At 36.5% G+C, this 24,796-nt stretch overlaps 1 protein-coding gene across 3 annotated transcripts in view; it reads right to left on the minus strand.

Moving 5' to 3' along the window:
• Window positions 1–16,474: 16,474 nt before the first annotated feature.
• Window positions 16,475–24,796, minus strand: part of RAB18 (RAB18, member RAS oncogene family) — a 32,943-nt gene continuing 24,621 nt past the window's right edge. Inside the window, exons 4-7 of one of the 3 annotated variants that reach the window (XM_021686528.1) lie at window positions 23,988–24,060; window positions 22,441–22,559; window positions 22,302–22,368; window positions 16,475–18,249 (exon numbers count right to left, since the gene is read on the minus strand). In XM_021686528.1, the coding sequence (XP_021542203.1) occupies window positions 18,074–18,249; window positions 22,302–22,368; window positions 22,441–22,559; window positions 23,988–24,060 (435 nt within the window). In that variant the 3' untranslated portion in view covers window positions 16,475–18,073. The remainder of the gene's footprint in view (window positions 18,250–22,301; window positions 22,369–22,440; window positions 22,560–23,987; window positions 24,061–24,796) is intronic. The other 2 variants (XM_044914982.1, XM_044914983.1) reach the window with 2 other exon arrangements.

Below are 24,796 nucleotides of genomic sequence, written 5' to 3' on the forward strand. Positions count from 1 at the left end.
GTACCAACCAATACACAGAAATTGTCAGAGTGGACCAAAAACAAGACCCAACTATATGTTGTCTACAAGTAACCCTCTTTCAATATAAAGACACAGGGGTGCCTGCTGACTTAGTTGGTAGAGCATGTGACTCTTTATCTTGGGGTTGAGTTTGAGCCCCATGTTGGGTGTAGAGATTACTTAAAAATAAAATCTTAAAAAAAAGAGAGACATAGGTTAAAAAGGATAGAAAAAGATATACCACGCTAATACTAATCAAAAAGAAAATGGGAGTAGCTATCTTAATTTCAGACAGATCAGTCTTCCCAGAGTAAGGAAAGTTATTATGGATAAATATGGGCATTAAATAATAACAAAGGAGTCAATTCGCTAAGAAGGCATAACAATTCTTAATGTGTATGTACCTAACAACACAGCATTGAAATGCATAAGGCAAAAACTGATAGATTTGCAAGGAGAAATAGATGAACCCACAATTATAGTTGGAGCCTTCAACATCCTGTATCAGAAATGGACAGATCCAGCAGGCAGAACATAACAAAAAACACAGTTGAACTCAACAGAACCATCAGTCAACTGGTTATAACGGACAATAGACCACTTCACCCAACAACAGAATATAAATTCTCCTAAAACTTATGTGGAGCATTCACCAAAATAGATATTCTGACCCACAAAAAGAGACCATAACAAATTTGAGAGAATAGAAATCATATATGCTCTCAGATGACATTGGAACTAAACTAGAAATCAATAATGGGAAGGGCACCAGCATGGCTCAGTCGGTTAAGTATCTGCCTTCGGCTCAGGTTATGACCCCGGGGTCCTGGGATCAAGCCCTGCATCCTCTCTGCTCAGCGGGAAGCCTGCTTCTCCCTCTCCCTCTGCCGCTCCCCCTGCTTGTGCTCACTCATGCTGTCAAATAAATAAAATCTTAAAAAAAAAAAAAAGAACTCAATAATGGGAAAATAGCTGGTGTGAGATGTTGATAGTGGGGGCGGCTGTCTATATGTACGACAGGGCCTGTATGGGAACGTTGTTCTTTTGCTAAATTTTGCTCTGAACCTACGAGTGCTATAAAAAACAGAATCTATTTTTTAAAAGTAGAGGGAAGGGGCGCCTGGGTGGCTCAGTCGTTAAGCGTCTGCCTTCGGCTCAGGTCATGATCCCAGGGTTCTGGGATCGAGTCCCACATCGGGCTCCCTGCTCTGTGGGAAGCCTGCTTCTCCCTCTCCCACTCCCCCTGCTTGTGTTCCTGCTCTCGCTATCTCTCTGTCAAATAAATAAATAAAAATCTTAAAAAAAAAAAAAGTAGAGGGAAGAATTAATCAATATAGAAGCAAAAATTAAAGAAATAGAAATGTTACTAATAAAAATGTAGACGTTATCAATAAAACCAACACCTTTAAAGTGGCAAGTGTGATCAAGAACATTAGGGGAAAAAAGACTTCTGCATCTTCTAAAAATGACTCTATCATTATGAACACATATTTATATCAAGCATGTCTGTCATTACTCAGACCAGAAATAGTTGTCATTTAAGCAAAGTAAGCAGAGAAAGAGAGGTAGTGCCAGATTCTGATGAAGAATACAATGACAGAATTGTCTTATAATTTGAAACATTTGGGGAAGGAAGCCTATTAGAATTAAATGTATTCAATATACTGTAGTCGAAATCATCGAACAATTTAGTTTTAAAAGTTTGGTGGAAAATGAAATGCAATTTTAAATCCTTTATTTTAACTTGAGTGTTTCCAGAAAACAGTTCCCTCCTCACAAAAAGAAGACTAATATAATCTCATCTTTAATCTCTAAAATGATTTTAAAGCAAATATAAAAGTAAATAAATCATTTTAAAGCCTTAAATTAACTGTTTTACAAAACATTGGTGGCATCCACTTTTTATCTGTGATGCCTCTATTCGATCCCCTGAAAGTTCTCTTTAAAAAGATAAATACGTATCCTAGGAAGGAAGCAATCCTCTCCTCTAAAATGCGAGATCAATTATGTTTCCATTTTCTCAGTCTCCAGCCAAGTCAACCTCTGTGGATGCTGAACTGTAATTTGGCCCTGAGGACTGTTGTGAAGTCGGCCTGTTGACTTCAGCGTAAGTAGGCCATTTCAGAAAAGGAAGGCTCAGATCTAATAAAAAGGTGATCCATGGCTGAACTTTGCCAAAAAAAAAAAAAAAAAAAAAAAAAAAAAAAAAAAAGAGAGAGAGACAGAGCAAAAAAAGGACAAGAAAAGAAATCTGGCAACAACAAAAAAGCACAACCTGTAAAAATTCTCAGTTGGACAGTCTCTTAAGGGTTTGAAGGTGACCTTCACAGCAGGATTTCTCAGGTAACTGAAGGACTGCTGCCACCTCATGGAGAACGGGGAGATCTCATTTAGAGATCTTGATGCTGCCATCACATTTATACCTTGCCTCTTCTCTTTCAATGAGCTATTTTTTAAAAAAGCAACCACCACAAACATTTCTTATAGAAAATGCCCATTCTTCTTGATATATAACTATCCTTTAAAAATAACTGGTTCCAGGGGCGCCTGGGTGGCTCAGTCGGTTGGGCGTCTGCGTTCGGCTCAGGTCATGATCCCAGGGTCCAGGGATTGAGTCCCACATCGGGCTCCCTGTTCAGCAGGAAGTCTGCTTCTCCTTCTCCACTCCCCCTGCTTGTGCTCTAATAAATAAATAAAATCTTAAATAAATAAAAATAAACAAACATACAAACAAACGGAGGCTCAGTTGGTTACGAGTCTGACTTTGGCTCAGATCATGGTGGGGTCCAGCCCCCTGCTCAGCAAGGAGTCTGCTTCTCCCTCTCTCTCTCTGACCCTCCCCCGGCTCATACTCTAATAAATAAAATCTTTTTAAAATTTTTTTAAAAATAAAAATAACTGGTTCAATTTTTGATGACCATAGTTATAGTATATACATATGAAAGGAATAAAATGCTGAATCTCACTTTAAGTTATTGTTACTTGGATTTAGATGTATCACCAGTCAAATTCTGTTCTTCAAACATGACTATGCAGAAAAATTGTCTGACATGACAGGCTACAATTTTGCCCTGCACATACACTTTACAAATCTTAATAGCTAAATTTCAAAATTTAGAGAATAGTAATTGGTGCTCCATGCCCACCCTCCCTGCAACATCCTCACTGAAAATCTACCATCTTTCCTTATTTTTTGTATTCTGTCTCTCCAATTTTGGTCTTATCTCAAGCCATGTGATCCTAGCAATAGAAATGGTCAGGCTCAAGAGTTAACATACAATAATAAATTCATTTCCAAGAAACTTTCAAATTTTAGTGGCAGAGCAAAACAATGTGCCCTTTTTTGCAGGAGAACATGCTATAGTGTGGATTTTGATATAGAAAAACATGACATCAAAGTCTGAATGTAGTTTTTTTATTGTTTATCTTGTCCCACAAGGATATAAATTCCACAAATGTAGGGAACTTGTCTGTCTTGTTTTGGTTGTAGGCAATTGGCTCTCTCTGTCAAATAAATAAATAAAATCTTTAAAAAAAAATTTCTTAAAAAAATTTTTTTAAATAAAAAATAAAAAATATTTCTTACATGAGTGAGAAAATTAAAACTGGTTTACACAAGAACAGCCATTATTTTTTCCACCAGCAACTGTATCTTCATTGCATTCCCATGTTTATCAAAACATTTCATGCTATGTGGATGGAAATTTCTCTACCCATCCAAAATATAAGATTGGCTGTCTTTTAAATTCAAAAAGAATCTAGAATTCAAGATAGCTTTAGAATCTACTGAATTTACTTCAACTGTTTTCAAATACTAACCTAGGAACTGTAATACTTATCCTTTTTAAGTCAAGACCCATTCTTGAAAAAAAGAAAAGCTTTTTTTTTACCCCATTTTATTGAGGTGTAATTGGCAAATAAAATTGTAAGATATTTAAAGCATACATCATGATGAGTTGGTATACATATACATTGTGTAAGTATTCCTCATCTAGTTAATTGACACATCTAAGATATAATTTATACAAATCATATTCATCTGTGGAGAATGAAATGGGATTTCCAACAGTTGCATCTTAATCATTTGGAACTAAGTGAGTTTTTGTATCTCCATGTCCTTCCCTTTGAATGTTTTAACCAGTTCCTTTTCCCTATTAAATCTATATATAAAAGTAAGGTTTTTATAATTTTGTTCACCTATCTTTGACCTCACCCCCTGCCCCACACTCTTTTGAGCTCATTTAGACCTGAAAACAGTTTGAAAACAAATCTGAATTCCTGTATTTTGCATGTTCTTCAAGTTTTTCCACACTTGGAAGCAGAAATCCAAAGGTAAATTTCTGCTTTTGATTGTATCACCAAGGCTGATTTATAAAGAAATTAGAATTTCCAAAATTAAATTATACCATATACATACTCCCACACACAAATAGGACTTCAATGTGCATTCATCATATAATTCTTTGTAACGTATCTACATTATCTAGATTCTTTATTATAAAGATGGGAAAAAATCTAATGAAATAAACATATAAGAATAATATATGGTTGCAATAGTATCATCAGATTAGCCAAAATTCAAGACCCCAACTAACTAAACAAGAGGGAGTATTATGCAATGATAAAAGATAGAATCATAAAGAATAAATACACTGTGTTTCCTTACGGACTACACAAAAAGATAAAACTTCTAGAGTTATAGGAACTTGATAAAATCATCTACCACGATAATACACATAATACAACTCTTTTGGAATCTGACAGCTCAAGTAGACAAAATAACAACAATGCCACAGAAGATGTGAATGATACATGTTTTACTTAATAGATGCATATGTATAAAACTTTGTTTTCTATAAATTATACTGAATTTCTTATATCCATGAAATATGTTTAAAAATCAATCAAAATCCCAACTCTCTTATTAGCTGTGTGACCTTGGAAGTTACTTAATCTGAGTTTCCATTTCTCTCTCTGTAAAATAAAAATTTTCACACCTACTCACCAGATTTTAAGAGTGTAAGGATTTGTTTTTCTAGTGCTCTTATAAACATCTTTAATACATGTACTTTAACATAATGTATTCCATATAGTACAGTGTAGTGAACACATTTAAAGGTTTAATGATTAATATGAGTGAAAGCCAAGCACGGGAGCTGGTATCTACGAGACAGTAAATAGTAGTGTTTTTTCTTTCTGTAATTATGTTTCTTCTTGGTCTCCATCTTCCCTGACTTGAGTACTAAGTACCTTTTGGTCCTCTTCCTAGGACAGCTCTCCTCTACTTAGAAAAACTTCAGATGCCCCAAACTGAACAACCCCAACTTCCAGCCTGCCAGATGAGCTAACTGCTCGTGCCCTTGGCTGCTCTGGCCTATCCAACTGCAAGTTTAAAATAGTACTGATAAGATATAAACAAAGCAGAAAAAAGAAATCAAATTCTTGGCCATCGAGAAAACCCTAGTGAATCCCAAAAAGTAGAGAGATTTTATGTTCCACATTCTCTAACCATAACTGAATGGTAAACTAGAAGTTTACAAGAAGGTGAAAAAATAACCTACAGGGAAAGAAATAAAACAAAGTCCTTAAATACGAAATTAAGTCACATGCTTTGAAATAGCTCTTACCCAAAGACATAATTAAAACTGATATTACAAATAAAAAGAATACCTGATATCAAAATAAACCATCTACAGTAGAAAAGGGCTTAAATGTTTCTATTACTTAGAGATTGCCAATAAATAAGCATACAACTAAAGAAAAATTTTAAATATTATAATAAAACAGTCACAGAGAATTACGAATCAAGGACAATGAGAGCACCCACACTCCTTGACACTTCCATCCACACAGAGTGTAAACAATTGTTCACAGCAGCATAGCCCGAAACTGAAAACAATTAAAATGCCGACTATAGGTTAATAGATAAAGAAACTGTGTATACCCATGCTATTACTACTCAGCAAGAAAAATGAAAGAACTGCTTATATCCATAACAAGTTAGATGGATGAAGGACATCTGCAGAGTGAAAAAAAAGCTAATCTTAAAAGGTCACATACTACATGAGTCCATTTATATAACATTCTTGAAATGACAAAATTATATAGATGGAGAACAAAGTACTGGTTGCGAGGGGTCAGGGATGGTGGGGGAAAGGGGACAACTGTGACATAAAGGGATAGAACAAGAGAGATCTTTGTAGTGATGGAATTGTCCATATCTTGGATATGGTGGTTACACCAATTCACACATGATAATGTAGCATAGAAATATGTACACATGCATTGCACCAATGTGGATCTCCTGGTTCTGATATTGTATTATAGTTATGTGAGATGTAACCATTGAGGGGAAACTAGGTGAAGGTATAAGGGCCCGTCTGCACTATCTTTGCAACTACTTGCAAATCTGTAATTATTCCAAAACAAAAAGTGTAACAAAAAAAAAAAAGATGAAATTTTAAAATAGAAAGTAAGAATAAAATAAATTCTTGTTCTTTGAAATACAAATAAAATAGGTTAAATACTCAAGTCTGACCAAGGGGGAAAAAGGAAGTAAATAAAAATATGCAATTAGGAATAAGAAATAAGAAAAAAGAAATAAGGTATACCCCCAACTACAGAAGAAATTAAGAATCTTAATTAGCAATTAATTTGAAAATTTAGGGTAAAATGATCTACTATGAGTCACTTTTCTACAGAGGGTCTCCCTGGATGGCCACAGAGTTTGCACTCCCTGAATCCATTCCCATAAAACACAATGGAACACCTAGAGGTCTACAGGACAGAGGGGAGAAGCATAATTGTATGTACGAACATACATTTTCAATTTTCTAAAGACAGATAAATTCACAAGCTTTGCCCATGCCTTCATGTAACTTACAGATGCAAATTTATAAGTAATCATAAGTTGAATCCAGTAGAATATTATTTAACAATACATTTCAGACAAGTAATATATATTCCAAGACTGTAAGGATGGTTTTGCAACAGGAAATCTTCAACAGAATTCATTATATTAAACCAAGCAACAAAATATTTACTTATATTAATAGGTGGTGAAAAGAACAATAAAAAGAATTTGAAAAAATTCAGCTGCCATTCCAAATGAGACTGAAGTAAAATATTAAAAGAATGAAGCCACATCAACATTCTAAAATAGACTGTTTCTTGAAGTAAAAAAAGCAAATAGTACATTAAAAGGCGCAACAGTAAAGCTACTGTCATAAAATCAGGAACAAACAAAATTATCTTTACTCACACATATAATTATGAACCTAGAAATAAAAAAACACTAAAGAGATGAGTATTAATAACAAATTTGGTAAGATGCTATTTATAAGAAATACATGCACTAATTTTTATTTATTGAGAATGATTAATTAAAAATGAAAAATATTAAAAACCCTTAATTGGTGCGCCTGAGTGGCTCAGTCGGTTAAGCGTCTTCAGCTCAGGTCATGATCCCAGGGCCCTGGAATCGAGTCCCGCATTGAGCTCTCTGCTCAGCGGAGAGTCTGCTTCTCCCTCTGCCTGCCACTCTGCCTATCTGTGCTCTCTCTCTGTCAAATTAATAAATAAAATCTTTAAAAAAATAAAAACCCTTGATACACTGTAGTAAAAAAAAATGATAAAATGCCCAGGAATATATTAACAAATGTAGCTAGAGGATATATACAAAGGAGATTCTAAAATTTTACTGAAGGATGTAAATTAATGACTGAAACAATGGAAAGATATGCCATGTGTCTGGGTAGGAAGACTTTAAAATGTCAGTTTATAAATTAATACATATATTTAATGCAGCTCCCGTCAGAATTCCAAAGGATTTTATTTTGTAACTGGATATAATGATTGGCAAAATAAGTTGTTAAAAAAGGCAGTGAGGGGGAGGAACTTGATTTATAAATATTCTGTAAATCTAAATGGTTGATTTTGGCACACCACTACATCGTTGGAACAGGATCAAATCTAGAAATAGATTCAACTGTGTATCTATTGACTGAAAAAACATCCGTGATCCATCTAGCATCTTGGTCTCCTCACTTCGAACCATCTCTTCTTCCACTCCCTCAGATACCCATACATGGTTATAATCTTGATTTACTCCCAAAATCTAAAACTCAAGCATTTCTCTGACATTGCCTATCTTTCCAGCTCACTTGCCTTGGTATATCTATTGCAAAATATTGACCATCCTTTGATTCTACCTTTTTTCCCCCCCCCTAGTTAAAAGACCAATGACTGCTCTAGCTTAGGAGATACACCCAAACACGTTTCTATGCCCTCTCTTAATAGTGAAGGCAGTGAAGAACATTATATTTCTACAGATCTATGCAAAATGGAGAAAAGATGGATGCCTTTCATGGATAAAAGAAAAAGGAAGTCTAGAATATCCAGGTAAAGATTGCATTAGAGGCCAGAGCCCATCTGCCTGGGAGTCCACAGAGAAAGCCCCAAGCAGCTTTGGGTATAGTGGAGGTAGCAGGAAGAAGAAAACCAGACATTATACACAAGGGGCCCTTTTGGCAATAGGCATGTTCCATATAACTTTATTGTGATAGTGATTATACAAGTGTATATATCTACTAAAACTCATCAAAACATGATCCTAAAATGAATGCTTTCCATATTATGTAAAATATACTTTAATAAAGATTTTTAAAATTGACTTAGGACCTTATCATCCAGAGAAATGAAACACATACAGTTATTCACTGTCCATTCATGGGCCACCGGTTAAACAAGCTGTGTAATCCACAACAGAGGACTTGCAACCATTAAAAGAAAAAAAAAATAATAATGAGGAAGAGCTCCATGGACCAATGATATGTGGAATGATTTCTTCAGCTTACATTGTTAAGTAAAAAAGGAAGATTCAAAAGAGTGTATATAGTATGCTACCCTTTCTATAAGAAATGGGGAAAAAAAGAATATTGCATAATTTTTGCAAAAAGAGATAACAGAGGAATAAACCAGAACTTAGTGATAATGACTACATATGGGGAGGGCATGAGATCAGGATGGCATCCATAGGAATGGGAAAAATCAAATAAAAGGGATGAAAAAGTAAGCCCTAAAATTGAATACAAATAGGAGCAAAGGAACTCATATAGATAACAAGCCTAATAAACCATAGAGAAAAAGTATTCAAGTAATGTGAACACTTGATTGTATGTCCATGGTGAAATTACACCTAAGGACAAAAAGAAAGCTAATGAAGCTCTATCTCTTAGCCGTTTGTGATTGGTAGTTCTATTGGTATTGTAACTACAATCATTTTGTAAGAGTGATTTAATCGTATTTCTATTACTATAAAGTGAGCTGTGTAAGAGGTAAGTGTAAACGGACAAGTTTATAAATGTACATGGTTATGTTATCTGGTACAAGATTATTAGAGTTGCATTACAGAAAACTTGGATGTCAGTTGCGTTTAACCGAAAATAGGTGGTGTAAGTGTGGGAATATTTAACTAACTTAAAATTCCTAGTGAGGAAAATATGGCTGAAGGAACATGAATCTAGAAAGAACAAATGTCTTGTGACAGGAGGCTGTACTATTTCCTGACTATTTCCAAGCTGAATGCTTGGAGCTCCTGTGGTGTGTGTAGACTTCAGAGCCCCAAGACACATGCGATGTCGTGTAGCCTGAGGTGAGGCCTGCTGTCAACAGAAGGCCTGGATAGGCCTTGGCAATAGAAGGAACTCGGCAGTATTTTGAACAGGTACCTTATCTGAATTTATCTACTCTATCTAGAAATCATCATAGTATTTATTTCCAGTTCACGGTTCTAGACTACCCTTTTGCCTGTTTAAAAGACCATGGCGGGGGCACGTGGGTGCCTCAGTTAGCCATCTGCCTTTGGCTCATCAGGTCATGATCCCAGGGCCCTGGGATCAAGCCCCGCATCGGGCTCTCTGCTCAGTGGTGAGTCTGCTTCTCCTTCTCCCTCTGTGATCTCGCTCACTTTTGCCCTCTCTCAAATAAATAAATAAAATCTTTTTTTTTTTTAAACAATGATTTTTTTTTTTTAAGATTTTATTTATTTATTTGAGAGAGAGAATGAGAGAGAGAGAGCAGGAGAGGGGGGAGGGTCAGAGGGAGAAGCAGACTCCCTGCCGAGCAGGGAGCCCGATGCGGGAATCGATCCCGGGACTCCAGGATCATGACCTGAGCCGAAGGCAGTCGCTTAACCAACTGAGCCACCCAGGCGCCCTAAATAAAATCTTTTTTAAAAAAAAGACCATAGAGAGATAAAATGCATGCAAAACAAAAAAGGAAAATACACACAAATGAGAAACTGTAACTTTAGAAAAATAATTTTTAAATGAGTATGTCCAATTTTGTTCCAGAAAATCTTTTAAGCCTCAAAAGAAAAAAAAATGTATTGTTTTCTCTCTGGGAATTATAAAAACTGATTTAAGGAACAATAGAAAAACTGAGGCAGCTAATAACCAGGATATGCTAATAGTAACAGCTAACACTTATTGAAGCACACTGTGTCAAGCTTTACACTCCCTTATGCATTTAATGCTCACAACCTGACAAAGTTGTGGAGACTATTATCCCATTTTTTTTTTTTTTTTTCAGAGACAGCCCACACATGCTGGGGAGGGGCAAAGGGAGAGAGAATCCCAAGCAGACTCCACACCCAGTGCAGAGCCCGATGTGGGGCTCGATCTCACAACCCTAAGATCATGACCTGAGCAGAAATCAAGAGTCAGATGCTTAACCAACTGAGCCACCCAGGTGCTCCTATCCCATTTTCAGTATGAAGAAACTGAGACCCAAAAAGGTTAAGTAACTGGCCCAAGATCATACAGCAGTAAAATAACTGAGCTGGAATATGAGCATACTCTGATGCCAAGTGGCCACACTCTTAGCTGGTATGCTATACTAACTTTTAGGAAACCTGCAATGAACAATCTCCCTTTTCAAAACTAAGTATTTCAGCAAAAAGAATCTTCCCAATTTTAAGAATCCCACAAGACACAAAGTAATCAACAACAGAAATAATAGCCCAGTTTCACTATTAATACATTAGAAAAAAGTCGGAAACTGGTGGATCCCAGGGACAGCTTGGCCCATGGAAATCTAAGAGGTACTATGGCCTGGAGACAGCACGGGAGTGGCTTCCACAGAAGGCTGGGGGACGCAGGTGTTAACAGCTGGTGTGAAACGGGAGGGTTCCTATAATCACTTTGTCAGGACACAGACTCAAAGTATCAAAAAATGCCTGCAGCTTCCTCTAAATAATATACATTTTAAAATAAATTAATTTTTGTTATTTTACCTAAAAAACATAGAAGCTCTAGTTTAAACCAAAGTATCAAGCTGATTTGGCACCTGGATAGACAGAAAAGCAACTACATAGATTCTGAAATGAGAAAACCAATTCTATTCACACTAATGAAAAAAGGATTCCTGAGAGTAACTTTTAAGAAAGTTCAGGACCTATGCAAAGAAAACTATCCGTTTTTAAAACGGTAAAAAATCTGGACAGACAGAAAGATATCCTATGTTTCCTAATGGCAAGTAAAAATATGTGATTCCAATTAGATTCCCAGTTTTAAAACACTGATGAAAATGACTAAATTTTTGGTTTAAAATGTTTTAATTATGCAATATTTCAAACAAATCCAAAAGAGAAATCGCTAACTGGGAGAAGACTTAATGGTAAAGGATTAGTATCCATATCATATTTTAGGAAAAACTCATTTAAAAAAAAAAAGGAACTATAAAAAGGAAAAATGGGCAAAGAATAAAGTGATCTTTCAGAATCATATGTAAAAAACAAATTGAAAAAGAGTGAGAAAGGACTCACCTTACCAGCCAAAAACATATTATAGAGCCACTAACATCAAAACTATTGTTCACCAGGCCCCTGAGACAGTCTGATGAAAGCTGCAAAGCCCTTCTAAGAATTTTTAAAGCATAAAACAATATACAAAGGATTAAAGAAAACCAATTGAAACTGGTTTACATTACATACAACTGAAATACATTACCTTCCAAGGTTAAGAGACCCTAAAATAGAAGGCCAAAGAAGATTCCAGTACTTAGCGGAATTTAATCTAGGACAAAAGTGGTATTTCAGCTCAGCGGGGAAAAAAATGTATTTAATGTGTAGTGCAGGCACACTGGATATCCATATGGAGAAGAATAAGATGGCTCCCTATCTTGTGACATAAGCAAAAGTAATTCCAAGTTATTAGTGGAACAGAAAGAAAAAAAGAAAACAATGATCTCAGAAGAGGCTAAGGAGACTGCATGTGCAACCTGAGAGTTGGAGAACCCAGAAGGTATAAAATATAAAAAAAAATAACTTGTATGAAAAACCACAGCATCATCAGAGTGAAAAAACAAAGGTCAGAAAACAATGCTTAAAACATACACATATGGATTAGTATCTGTACTACACAAAGAGCTTATATAAGATAAAACCACAAAAACTGACAGAAAAACTGGCAAAGAATATGAATAATCATTTCAAAAAAGAGCAACTCCAAATGGCCCACAAACACAAAAAAATGCTCTACCGAAAATGTGAACTAAAATAAGTTACACCTTGCAAATATGAGGTGACAAAAATTAAAATTTGAGAACACTTCCTGCAGCTGATGGGGAATGTTGGTGGATATGTTCATTATTACACATTTTTAGAAAGCCATCTATAAAATATATCAAAACTAAAAAATACACATTCTGATTGACCCATGGATCCAACTCTTAGATACATATCCCACAAAAAGATCTGTGTACAGAATATTTACTGCAGTACCTTCTGCAAAAGCAAAAAATGGAAACAATATGAGTGCCCATCACTATAGAAATAGTTAAACTGTGGTAATACCCCATACCATGGAATATTAATACTACACAATCACTAAAATAGATGTTAGATGCATATAAATTGGTTTGGAGGGATTTTCACAATCTATTTTCAGGTAAGAAAGGAAACAGGATGATCCCATTTGTTGTATAACAATGTATATATACATATTGCATATGATTTTGGAGGTGACTATGGAAGCATGGAGAAATGCAAAAGGAGATACATGCCAGGTTGTAACACTGATTACCTCAGGGAGGAGAGCAGTTAAGTATTCATGTGACAAAGGAAACTAAACCAAAAAACATGAGACCCTATAAGCCAAGAGGTCCTTAAAATCACATGTATGAATTCAACTCATTTACATGTATACGTCTATAAAGAAATATATGAAAGTAACCTCACTAAAATATTAAGTTATTTAAGAGTAATGGCTTTTCAAGTGATAGTTTTCCTGTTTTCTTCCCTATGCAAATAAAAATCAACATATTGAACTTGATGCACAAAGAACCCTTACAAAATAAGAACATATATACTCATGTGGCATACATTTGGTTGCAAGAAAAAAGAAAATCCAACTCTGGCTTAAACAAAAGTGGAATTTATTGGCTCACATCAGTAAAAAGTCCATAAGTAGGGCTGATTTCAGGTCCAACTTGATCCAAATGTTCCAGATTGCATCAGGGCTCCAACTTAGACTCCCTCTCATTTTTTTTGGTACAGACCCAAGGCTGGCTCCTTTTTATTAGAAAAACTAGTTGCAGCAAGTTCAGAACGTGAATCTTCACACCACACTATCTCCAAGATGGTGTCTTCTTACAGCATTCCTAAGCAAGCCTCACCAAACATCTTGTATCTAAGCAGCCTGAGCTGGGTCAGGTGACTATCCTTGAACCATTTATTTTGGGGGATGGGGGAAGAGGAAGAGTTAGTAGCAATGGTTAGAGGTAACCAGGCCAACCCTACGTAGAGCTGGGGGTGTGACAATCCCATCTAAACCACATATGTGAAGGGAGGAAGCTGGTTATCCAAAGAAAATGCGGGTGGAAGTGAATGCTGTATGGGCAACCACAACATACATGAGCAAGGAATTATTAAAGAAAACAATACAAATATCCAGTAAAATATTAAAAGTGCCAATCTCACTAGTAATTAAAGAAATACAAATAAAATTACATAATTTGTCGCTTACCAGGTTAATTAAAAAAAAGTATTATGTGTGAGAGATGTGCGGGTGCAGGACTGAGAACAGGTGCACACACAACTGGAAATGTATGTGTTAACACAACAGCTCTAAGAGGCACTTAAGCAAACTATACCACAATCAGAAACAACATGGATTCCTAAATATGAAACAAAAAGCTAACAACAAATAGTAAAATTTAAAGCCCCAACAGAAACTGACTCCTTCTTTTTTTTTTTTGTTCAAACTGGTAAAATGCTCCCATTTTGGGGGGGGGGGGAAATCAGATATTCCTCGGTAAATCTGCATTTATATTCCTTAGCTCCAAGTCTTGACTTAGGGTATGTTTCTTTCTATTCACTTCTTTCAACATTCTTAGACAAAACCCAAGATGGAGTCTCTAGTTAATTACCCAAACAATAGCTGGGGTCAGAACTAGGGTAATGTCTTCCAGAAACTGATTAAAGGCTGTTTCCCAGGACTCCTGGGTGGCTCAGTCATTAAGCGTCTGCCTCCGGCTCAGGTCATGATCCCAGGGTCCTGAAATCGAGCCCCACATCGGGCTCCCTGCTCCACGGGGAGCCTGCTTCTCCCTCTCCCGCTCCCCCTGCTTGTGTTCCCTCTCTCGCTGTGTCTGTCAAATAAATAAATAAAATCTTTAAATAAATAAATTAATTAAATAAAGGTTTTTTCCCTCTATCTAAACAGACAAAAAACTTTCAAAGTATGACTAGTGAAATGGAACCCAAGATATAGAAGCATAATACTTTTTTTTTTTTTTTTAAAGATTTTATTTATTTATTTGCGACAGAGAGAATGAGAGACAGAGAGCATGAGAGGGAGGAGGGTCAGAGGGAGAAGCAGACTCCCCACCGAGCAGGGAGCCTGATGTGGGACTCGATCCCGGGACTCCAGGATCATGACCTGAGCCGAAGGCAGTCGCTTAACCAACTGAGCCACCCAGGCGCCCTAGAAGCATAATACTTAAATATTGAGAAGAACTACAATCCAGAGTACCTAGAGGATTATCCCAGTTTGCTTGAAAATATGAAAAACTATACACTAAACTGTGTTTAAAGATATTATGGAGATGAGGTAGGTCTGTGCCATCCCACAGAGAGAAAAGGTAGTGGTATAAGGATTCTTTTATGAGCTATGGGGTCAGTTCCACACTTGTACAGAGTCACATATATTTCTTGAGTATGCTAAGTACAATGAATCAAAATCAAGTTCAATTCCACTGTGTTCAATTATAAAGTCAACTCCAAGTGTGAATCTGTAGATACAGCAATTAAGTACTTGAAATGAGAACATTCCCCCAGATTTCAATTTTGAGCAAAAGACTATTCCCAGATTTAATTTTTCTCAGATCCAATTACAAAGTTAAGGTCCCATACATCTCCTGATCTTATATCTTTCCTAAATCAGGGATTTTCATTCCATCCAAAGAAGGAAAAGGACTAAGAGACCAACCACTCTACTACCTTAACTTTTAGATCAAATGACTTACCTGGTTAGTTTACATCAATGGAATTTACTTTATAACCAAGAAATCTGACCTACTTCTATTACACATAACAAAAAAATGATTTAAAAAACATGAGGGAATGCCTTTAATCCTGCTGTGTTAAAACAAAAGAGCTAGTAACAAAGGAGTGGTGGTGGAGACCATAGACTAAATGAAAAATGCCTTCACTGGAATCCAGCTCCATCACTGATGAAAGTTTGTAATCTTTGGGGAGTTACCTAGAAAACCTGTATTTCATTATCCTCATCTTTAAAATGGGCATAATAGGTTTACCAAGCAGTCTCTTAAGGTTGCTGTTTAATGAGGTTTAATGAAATAAATAAACCAGCTCTTAGAACATCTGGTACCAAGGAAGCTTTCAATAAATGTTAACTATTACTCTTCATATAAATTGAGTATTTATTTATTTGTTTAGGTCTGTGTCAGTACGCCTAGAATTCAAAGTACTATATTCTAATATTTCTAATTTGCACCATCTGCAAAAGGCACTTTTAAACTACTTCAAATGATTTGGAAATGAAGAATTAACAAAATCCTCAGCTATTTAAGTGACTAATTTCAGGTATCATAACTACTTCACTTAGGAAACCTCCACTAGGAAATAAGCTTGCAACAAAATAGTAAAGTGAAAGCCATATATGAGAAACTGAGGAACACTATATTCAGATGTTCCTCAGCCCATGAGAATGATAGGGAAATGTAGAATACCTCCTCCACAAATGCATCTAGGGAAAGCAGGCTATATTTATTTCAAAAACTATAAAAGGTTACAATATAAATCTATCAAACAAAATTAGTTTTTAAAAGTGACTCATATGTATCCAAATTTTGACCAAATCAACACAACAATCCAATGCACAAGATTATTATATAGCTCAAGGAGCAAAAAGCAATAAACAGAAATAAATGTCTTGTCAATACAGACACTACATAAATATACAAATCTACAGCTTTAATGTAACACAAACAAATCGTGAGTACATGTGTTAGCTACCTTTCTCCAACAGTAAAGGAGTAAACGTTTTATATTTAGTAAATACATATATAATGTATAAAACCTTTAATCACATGTAATGTGGTCTCACAAGTGTGAACCAAGTAGAATGTAAGGTTTTCTTATGTGAAGATGTACAGTTCAGAAAGAATCCAACCTGAAGTAAATCCACTATCACAAGTTATTGCAAAGGTGACCCAGGAAAAAATCTATCATTTGCAACTGTATACAAAGAACAAACTGCCCAGAAATTAATATCAGAAATCTTACTGAGGGGTATCATGGTAACCTGCTTGAAAGGACAAATAACTTACTTGGGGGCTTAATATAGCAGATAACAACGTTAAATTAAATAACATACGAGTGAAAAAAAATAGGCAATGTATAATAGCAAGAGGTTAGAAAACTGAATACTGTGGAAAAGATTTATTAGTCTGTACAAGTTGGTTTTGATAAACTATTGGCTACTTGTTACAGTAAATTACCAAGATTTTCATTGCAACAGTATTTTCCCACACACATCAAAATCTGGAAGCAGTATGTCTCTCATATTGTCATTTAGTGTTCTATTTTTCCCAACCCTCAAAACACAGATATAGGTTTCTGAATTATCAATTAGCCATTTACGGAAGTCATAAGATACAGATGTTCATAAACATGACACAAGCTACAATTGAGGTACCTGGACAAACACCACCAACATTTATGGAAAAAGGTGTTGGTTTTTAAAGTGGTAAGGTAAGTACTACATGAGTTACATAAACACACTATTCTCGTCCTTCCAAAACCAAAATGGGGGAAAACCTTATTGTCATCCTGCCAAACACCACATAACTAAAAACGCTGCACAAAGGGTTAGAATCCAATGTACATATCACAGAGTTAAAACTCCAGTTAAGCAACTGAGCTACTCATTAAAGAAAATTTAAAAGCAAGACCAAACTTCTTAACACATCAATGCTATTTTAGAAGCATCATCAGAACAAACAGAGATTTAATTATAAATTGGCCTGGACTGCGTCCTGTAGAGAATTTCGCTTAGTACTAAAAGAGAATCTGTCGGCAAACATCCTACAAAAGCTATGGAATCATGCTCTGTGTTATTCCTGAAAGGAAATTTGCCAGGTTTGATGATACCTGAATATCTCCCAGTGGTTCTGGGAGTTCTACATACCAATTAATTCAGTAATTGATAGAGGAGTATTTAAGCAAAGAGACCAAAAGTAGACCTTGTATCAACATAGACTAGATAGGTGGATTTTTTTAATCACATGATAAATGTAAATCATAAAATCAAATGTACTTAAAAAAGTACACCTATTTTATGTTACATAAAAAACTGTAGACTGCAAACTGTGCATGCTTACCATAACATTGTACCTGGGAAAGCCGAGTGGGATTTCTTGCAAATATTTACTGCCATGATACAAAACAAATATGTGCAAACTGCAAGGTCCCTAAAATAGCAGTTAAAGTTTATATACAGAAAGATGTCACTATCTGATCAAATATGCAAGAGATGGAGTTTCCCAGAGTTTATAACATAGAACAGTAACCACCACAGGCTCCTCCTCCAGGGCCTTCTTCCCTGTGTGTCAGTTTGACTCCTTTATTCTGGTTCTCACTTTCCCACAGTCCAGGCGTCTGAATGATCTTTTCAACAAGTTCCTCAAAGGCACACTGTACACCATCACAGGTTTTTGCACTTGCCTCTAAAATTGAAGAAAAAATGTCAGAGTCTATTCTTTTCTGGTCATATTCCTATGTTTTCCTGGGAAATTATTATGGCATAAATATCAGCCGGCAGTATATGCAGAGGCAAATGAGCAGTTTCTCCCCAGAGGTTTAATATTCGTGAATTTGCCCCAACTCTCAAAGCTGAGCTATTCAAATTCTATCCAGAAGAAGAGTGGTATATAAGCCCAGGATTTTGTGATAGAATTGTACACTGTAAAGACCTACTCAAATATTATGCCAAAGTTCCTTCTTAATTTTTCAGTTAGTTCTTAAAATCAACCCCCAAAACAGATTATTCCCATTTCAGAGTAAGGAAATTCAGGCTCCAAGCTGAACAATCTGGCTCTTCTGTGCCTGCAACCAAGCAGCTATAGGTGACTGGATAAATGATATACAACCATGGACACGACACTGGTCTCCTTTTGCATTTATGCTCCCCATGAAACTCATGTGGACATTGAGCCCTGTTCCCCAATCCTACCTTTCCCTAGTAATTACCTTTTTCACTATCTGAGATGACTCTCATTCCTTTATTGTAAAACTCCTCTATCTCAGCTCATGACCTAACTTTATGTTGAGAAAAATAGAAACGATCTGACAGGAGCACTGATCATCCCACCAAGAGAGTCACCAACCTGTCTGCATTTGTAACCTTAGGCTCTGCCTTCGCTCCTGTGACAGTGGATGAACTGTCCCTGCTGCTATCTAGGAGCATCCCCTTTTCTACTTCTTGGATCCCATCCCTTCTCATTCACTGGAGAATCATGTGTCCTCACTACTGGATCACATCAGTCAGCTTTAAAAAGCCTACCAAAATTACTGTCCATCTTACTAACCAACCAAGTAACCAACTACCCTGCCTTCCAGCCCACACACTCTTCTAGAAGCCATCCAGTTTCTCTACTCTCTTTCAAAGCAAAATTGTCATCAAGAGTTACCTATGTAAGCTGTTTCCACTTTCTTATTTCTTCAGACTCTAACTGACCCTTGAACAACACCAGTGTGAACTGTGCAGTTCCACTTACACATGGATTTTTTTCAATAAACACAGGACAGTACTGTAAAGGTACTTTCTCCTCCTTATGATTTTAATAACATTTTCTTTTCTCTAGCTTTACTGTAAGAATACAGTATATAATACACACAACATACAGAACATGTGTTAACTGACTTTATCAGTTAAGACTTCAGGTCAACAGGCAATTAGCAGTTCAGTTTTGGGGGAGTCCAAAGTTATACGCAGATTTCCGACTGTGGGGGGTGTGTCGGGACCCCTAACCCCACATTGTTCAAGGGTCAACTGTACTCTAACTACGCTTTTGTTCTCACCACTCCGTTGAAACTTTTTTTTTTTTCCTCCAAGATTTTATTTATTTATTTAACAGAGAGAGACACAGCGAGAGAGGGAACACAAGCAGGGGGAGTGGGAGAGGGAGAAGCAGGCTTCCCGCCAAGCAGGGAGCCCGATGAGGGGCTTGATTCTAGGACCCTGGGATCATGACCTGAGCCAAAGGCAGATGCTTAATGACTGAGCCACCCCAGCGCCCCTGGCTGAAACTTTTCTTTTAAAAAATACTAGCATTTGGGACGCCTGGGTGGCTCAGTCGTTAGGCGTCTGCCTTCGGCTCAGGTCATGATCCCAGGGTCCTGGGATCGAGTCCCACATCGGGCTCCTTGCTCAGCAAGGGGCCTGCTTCTCCCTTTGCCTGCCTCTGTGTCTCTCTCTCTGATAAATAAATAAAAAAAAAAAAAATCTAAAAAAAAAAAAAATAAATAAAAAAATAAAATAAAATAAAATAAAAAATATTAGCATTCTCCATCTTGTCAAATCCAATGTCTTCATCCTAAATGCCAGAGACTCAGAGTTACCCCTGATTGCTCTCTTCCCTTATCCTCAATACCCAGAGTCCTGGGATCGAGCCCCGCATCGGGCTCTCTGCTTGGCAGGAAGCCTGCTTCTCCCTCTCCCACTCCCCCTGCTTGAGTTCTATCAAATGAAAAAAATAAAATCTTTAAAAAAAATACCCAATCTATCAGCAGAGCCTGTCACCTTTACCATCCAAATATCTCCTGGATCTGCCAACCTTCCAGAAGCCACCCACAACCACTCCCATAGTCAAAGGCACAGCATTATTCATCTGGGCCATAAGAAGCCTCTTGCTTCTGCTTCTCATGGACCATTTTCTGTACAAACAGGTCTTTTTAAAAGAATATCAGATCACAGCACTACTCCCCTGCTTTCCACACTTAGAATAAAATCCATTTCTTTACCATACCCTACAAGGCCCAACATGACCTTTTAAATTTCACCTCCCGCCATCACCACCTTTGCCCCCAACATACACTATGCTCCAGCCCACAGGCTTTCTTCCTATCCCTTAAACACACTAAACTCGTTCCTACCTCAGGAAATATTTGCTATTCTCTCAGCCTGAGATGTTCTCCCTCTAGATCTTCATTTTATGGATTCTTGTTCAAATGGCACTACCTCAAAGAACTTCCCCTAATTACCTCCCATCCCCATCATACTCTCTCTCCTTCATAGCACTACTTACTTATTTAAGTCTGTTCCCTCTACTAGAATGTAAGCTTCATGAGGGCAGGGACTTTGTCCATTTTGTTCATCTGTTTGTTATATTCTCAGTGTTCAATAAACGTTTACTGAACTAATGTATCAAAATGAAGGACACCCAGCAAGTAAACAGAAAAGGTAGTACTCAATTCCTTTCTAAAATTGCCTATTACCTTCCACTTATAGCACCCTGCTTCTATCTATAGATGATGTTCTTTTATTTCCATTTCCTAATTCCTAAAAGATCCTAACACTGGAATAGCTAAATCAGTAATTCCTAAAGCTGGCTTCACATCAGAATCAACTAGGATATTTTTAGAAACTGTCTTCCAGGCCCAGTTTCAGACCTGTGACAAGGCCCAGGGAACCTGTAACGTTAAAAAATCTCCACAGTGGGCGCCTGGGTGGCTCAGTCGTTAAGCGTCTGCCTTCGGCTCAGGTCATGATCCCAGGGTCCTGGGATCGAGTCCCACATCGGGCTCCCTGCTCAGCAGGAAGCCTGCTTCTCGCTCTCCCACTCTCCTTGCTGTGTTCCTGCTCTCGCTATCTCTCTGTCGAATAAATAAATAAAATCTTAAAAAAAAAAAAAAAAATATCCACAGTGATAGAGCTTGTCCACTTTTCCAGACAGGGGGTCAACAAACTTTTCCTGTAAAGGGCCAGATGATAAATATCTTAGGCTTTGAATGCCATATGGTTTCTGCTGTAACCACTGAACTCTGCCATGAAGCATAAAAGCAGCCACACACAGCATGTAGATGACTGCACAGGTAAGGTTGTGTTCCAATACAAATGGTAGAACCACATTTGGCCCCATGCTGTAGTTTGCCAAACCCTATTTTACCATGCTTCTCAAGTATTAATGTGCATTCAAATCACATGAAGATCTTGTTAAAATACAGATTCTAGGGATGCCTGGGTGGCTCAGTCGTTAAGCATCTGCCTTCAGCTCAGGTCATGATCCCAGGGTCCTGGGATCCAGTCCCGCATCGGGCTCCCTGCTCGGCGGGGAGCCTGCTTCTCCCTCTGCCTGCCGCTCCCCCTGTTTGTGCTCTGACAGGTAAATAAATAAAATCTTAAAAAAAAAAAAAATACAGATTCTAATTCAGAAAAGCTGGGTTGGGACTGAAATGAAGCATTTCTAACAAACTCCCAGGTGGTACCACTGCTGCCAGCTCAAGGACCAGCAAGGTACAACTAACACTGGGTGCCCGGCTTTACTGAATGCCACTGTATCCTGAGAGGAATGATCTGTGTCCTATACAACTTCACATAATGAGATCCGATTTTTTTTTTTTTTTTACAGAAGGAAAAATGAACCTGGCTCTACAGTTAGCACAAGAAAATGATGAACTAAGTACATACATTTTACTGTTCATAAAGAGAAAAATGTAGCAAATACTCCATTTTAAAATTCCTCATTAATAATGAAAGGATAAATGTTCACACACCTACCTATAAATAACATGGAATGCTTTCGTGCAAATTTCAGGCCTTCGTTTCTATCGACTTCACGATTTTCCTAAAAGGTAAATATAAAGATTAAGAAAAGCTACCAAAATACAGTCAAAATGCCAAGTGTCTGATTTCTTACCTTATCAATTTTATTTCCAACTAGCATGTTTACTATGTCATTTCTCGTGCAGTATGTTTCCAATTCATTTAACCAATTATCCAATTTCACAAAGGTATCTCTTCTTGTGACATCATAAACTGAAATAAAAAGGGTCACTTATTAAATAAGCATTAAAAATAAGAAGCAATGGCATTATATTTCTGATGTCACTACAAGCTAATATTTCTATATAGGCAAGTCTGTTTCTAAGCCTTCAAATGCTTAACAATCAGTATCTACTCAGCCAGATGGAAGAAACAAGTGTATTAAAAAATAATAATAAACATATACATACACACACTACAATTTTATTAAGACACACTGTGAGAGAAATGAAATTATATCCTGTGTGATAACTGAAAATTAATTTAAGCAAAACAACAGCTGTTCCCATTCTTAACAATAAAAGACACTTATCCAAAAACTAAAACATTCAGATCCAAATCTGTGGCAAAATACCAAACTTTTTTCCATGGATTTAAACATCTATGACCCTGTTAATTTGTTTCTTACAAGGACCAGAATTTCAACTTTGAAAAGATATGTAAACTTAACAGATAAGATCCTGATTGTCTCCCTGTTATCACTTTCATCTTCCATCCCACTGCATTAAAATATATTAAGAGCTTATTAATATAAAGACCTTATTAACTTAAAGTGTTTTCTAGGGGCGCCTGGGTGGCTCAGGTGGCTAAGCAACTGCCTTCAGGGCAGGTCATGGTCCCAGGGTCCTGGGATCGAGCCCCACCTCTGACTCCCTGCTCAGCGGGGAGCCTGCTTCTCCCTCTCCCTCTGCTGCTCCCCGGGCTGTGCTCTCCTGCTCTCTGTCAAATAAATAAATAAAATCTTTAAAAAAAAAAAAAAGGTGTTTTCTAAACTTAAAGATGCTAAACCAAAATAAGAGTTGCTGTTAAATTAATGAAATGAACCTAAAACCTCACTATTTATGACATAATATAAAAAGACAATTTTCCCTAAAATTGTCCAATATTTATTTTTAAAAGTTTCCCAGGAATATTAGTAACAAGTACTTTTCAACAACTTACAATGAGAATCCACATTTGGTTTTTAAATTCTGTATGATTATGAATCAACAATGTTAAGTGCTTTGTTATACTTTTTAGGACTAATAAAAGATTCAATTAAGCAACTAGCATGCTTCTTCCTTTAAAAACGCACAGCAAATGTTAATGCACTGCTGACTGAAGATCAGTTTCTGGTAACACTCTTCAGACAGACCAACTACATGTGGATTAATCCTCAATTATGTCTTCATCAACATGTGCTTTTAAAACAAATAAATTAATCTGATCTTTATCTTTTAATGGCTAGACAAAGGACTGAAAAGAAATTTTGAAAGTTTAAATATTCATTAATATTAAATGAAGCTAATATAACTTCAAGTTACATAAAGGTACCCCTGAAGAAAAATAAAAACTTACTGACCTTGACAGATAAGGAAAATCAGAAATTGCAATAATAAAACAACAATATTTTTAAAGCAGTATTGTAAAGTAAAACCTTACCTAATATAACACCTTGTGCACCTCTATAATAGCTGGGAGTTAATGTTCTGAACCTCTCTTGACCAGCAGTATCCTAAAGGTGACAACCAATTATTACTAAATTTAAAAAGTATAAATAATATTAAGAGTAGAAAGTCAAACAGCATTATTAAAAATATCCATGCACAAGCTCATTTAAAACTTGAAATTTAAATTAGATGCGTTCTCTTACTGAAAAGCGTTACATAAAATAAAATTAATAAATACTGACTCATCTCTAGAAAAATGCATTTAAGTAAAGGGGTATTTTTTTAAGATTTTTATCACACATGAAACCCATTTCCTTGAAAGCCATGGTTCTCAACTTCAGAAGCACAGTGAAATTTCCTGGGAAATGAAAAATTTCAATGCCTGGGTCCAACCCCCAGTGATTCTGGTTTAATTGGTCTACGGTAAGACAGAAGTTTTCAAAGTCTTCCCGGGTGATTCTAATGTAGAATCAAGGTTGAGAACCACTTATTTTTTTTAAAAGAGAATGACAGGAGTGTCTTATTTTAGGTAAGCAATTTTTAGGTTGGAGTCTTAAAAGTATTTTCTCTGTATCTTCTTTTAGGAAAATGCATAAAACCAAACCACTTGCTATCACATGTTTCTGACACATATTGGGGGAGAGGAACATAAGATGTACACCAGCTAGGAAGTGCAAGTTTTATGAGGAAAGAGACTTCATCTGCTTAATCAACAGTTTAACCCCAGTGCCTAGAGCAATTCTTACACAGGACAGTTGCTCAACTTTCCTTGGAAACCAACCAACCAACCAACCCAAACTA

The sequence above is a fragment of the Neomonachus schauinslandi genome, chromosome 5 (assembly GCF_002201575.2).
Source record: "Neomonachus schauinslandi chromosome 5, ASM220157v2, whole genome shotgun sequence".
Lineage (NCBI taxonomy): Eukaryota > Metazoa > Chordata > Mammalia > Carnivora > Phocidae > Neomonachus > Neomonachus schauinslandi.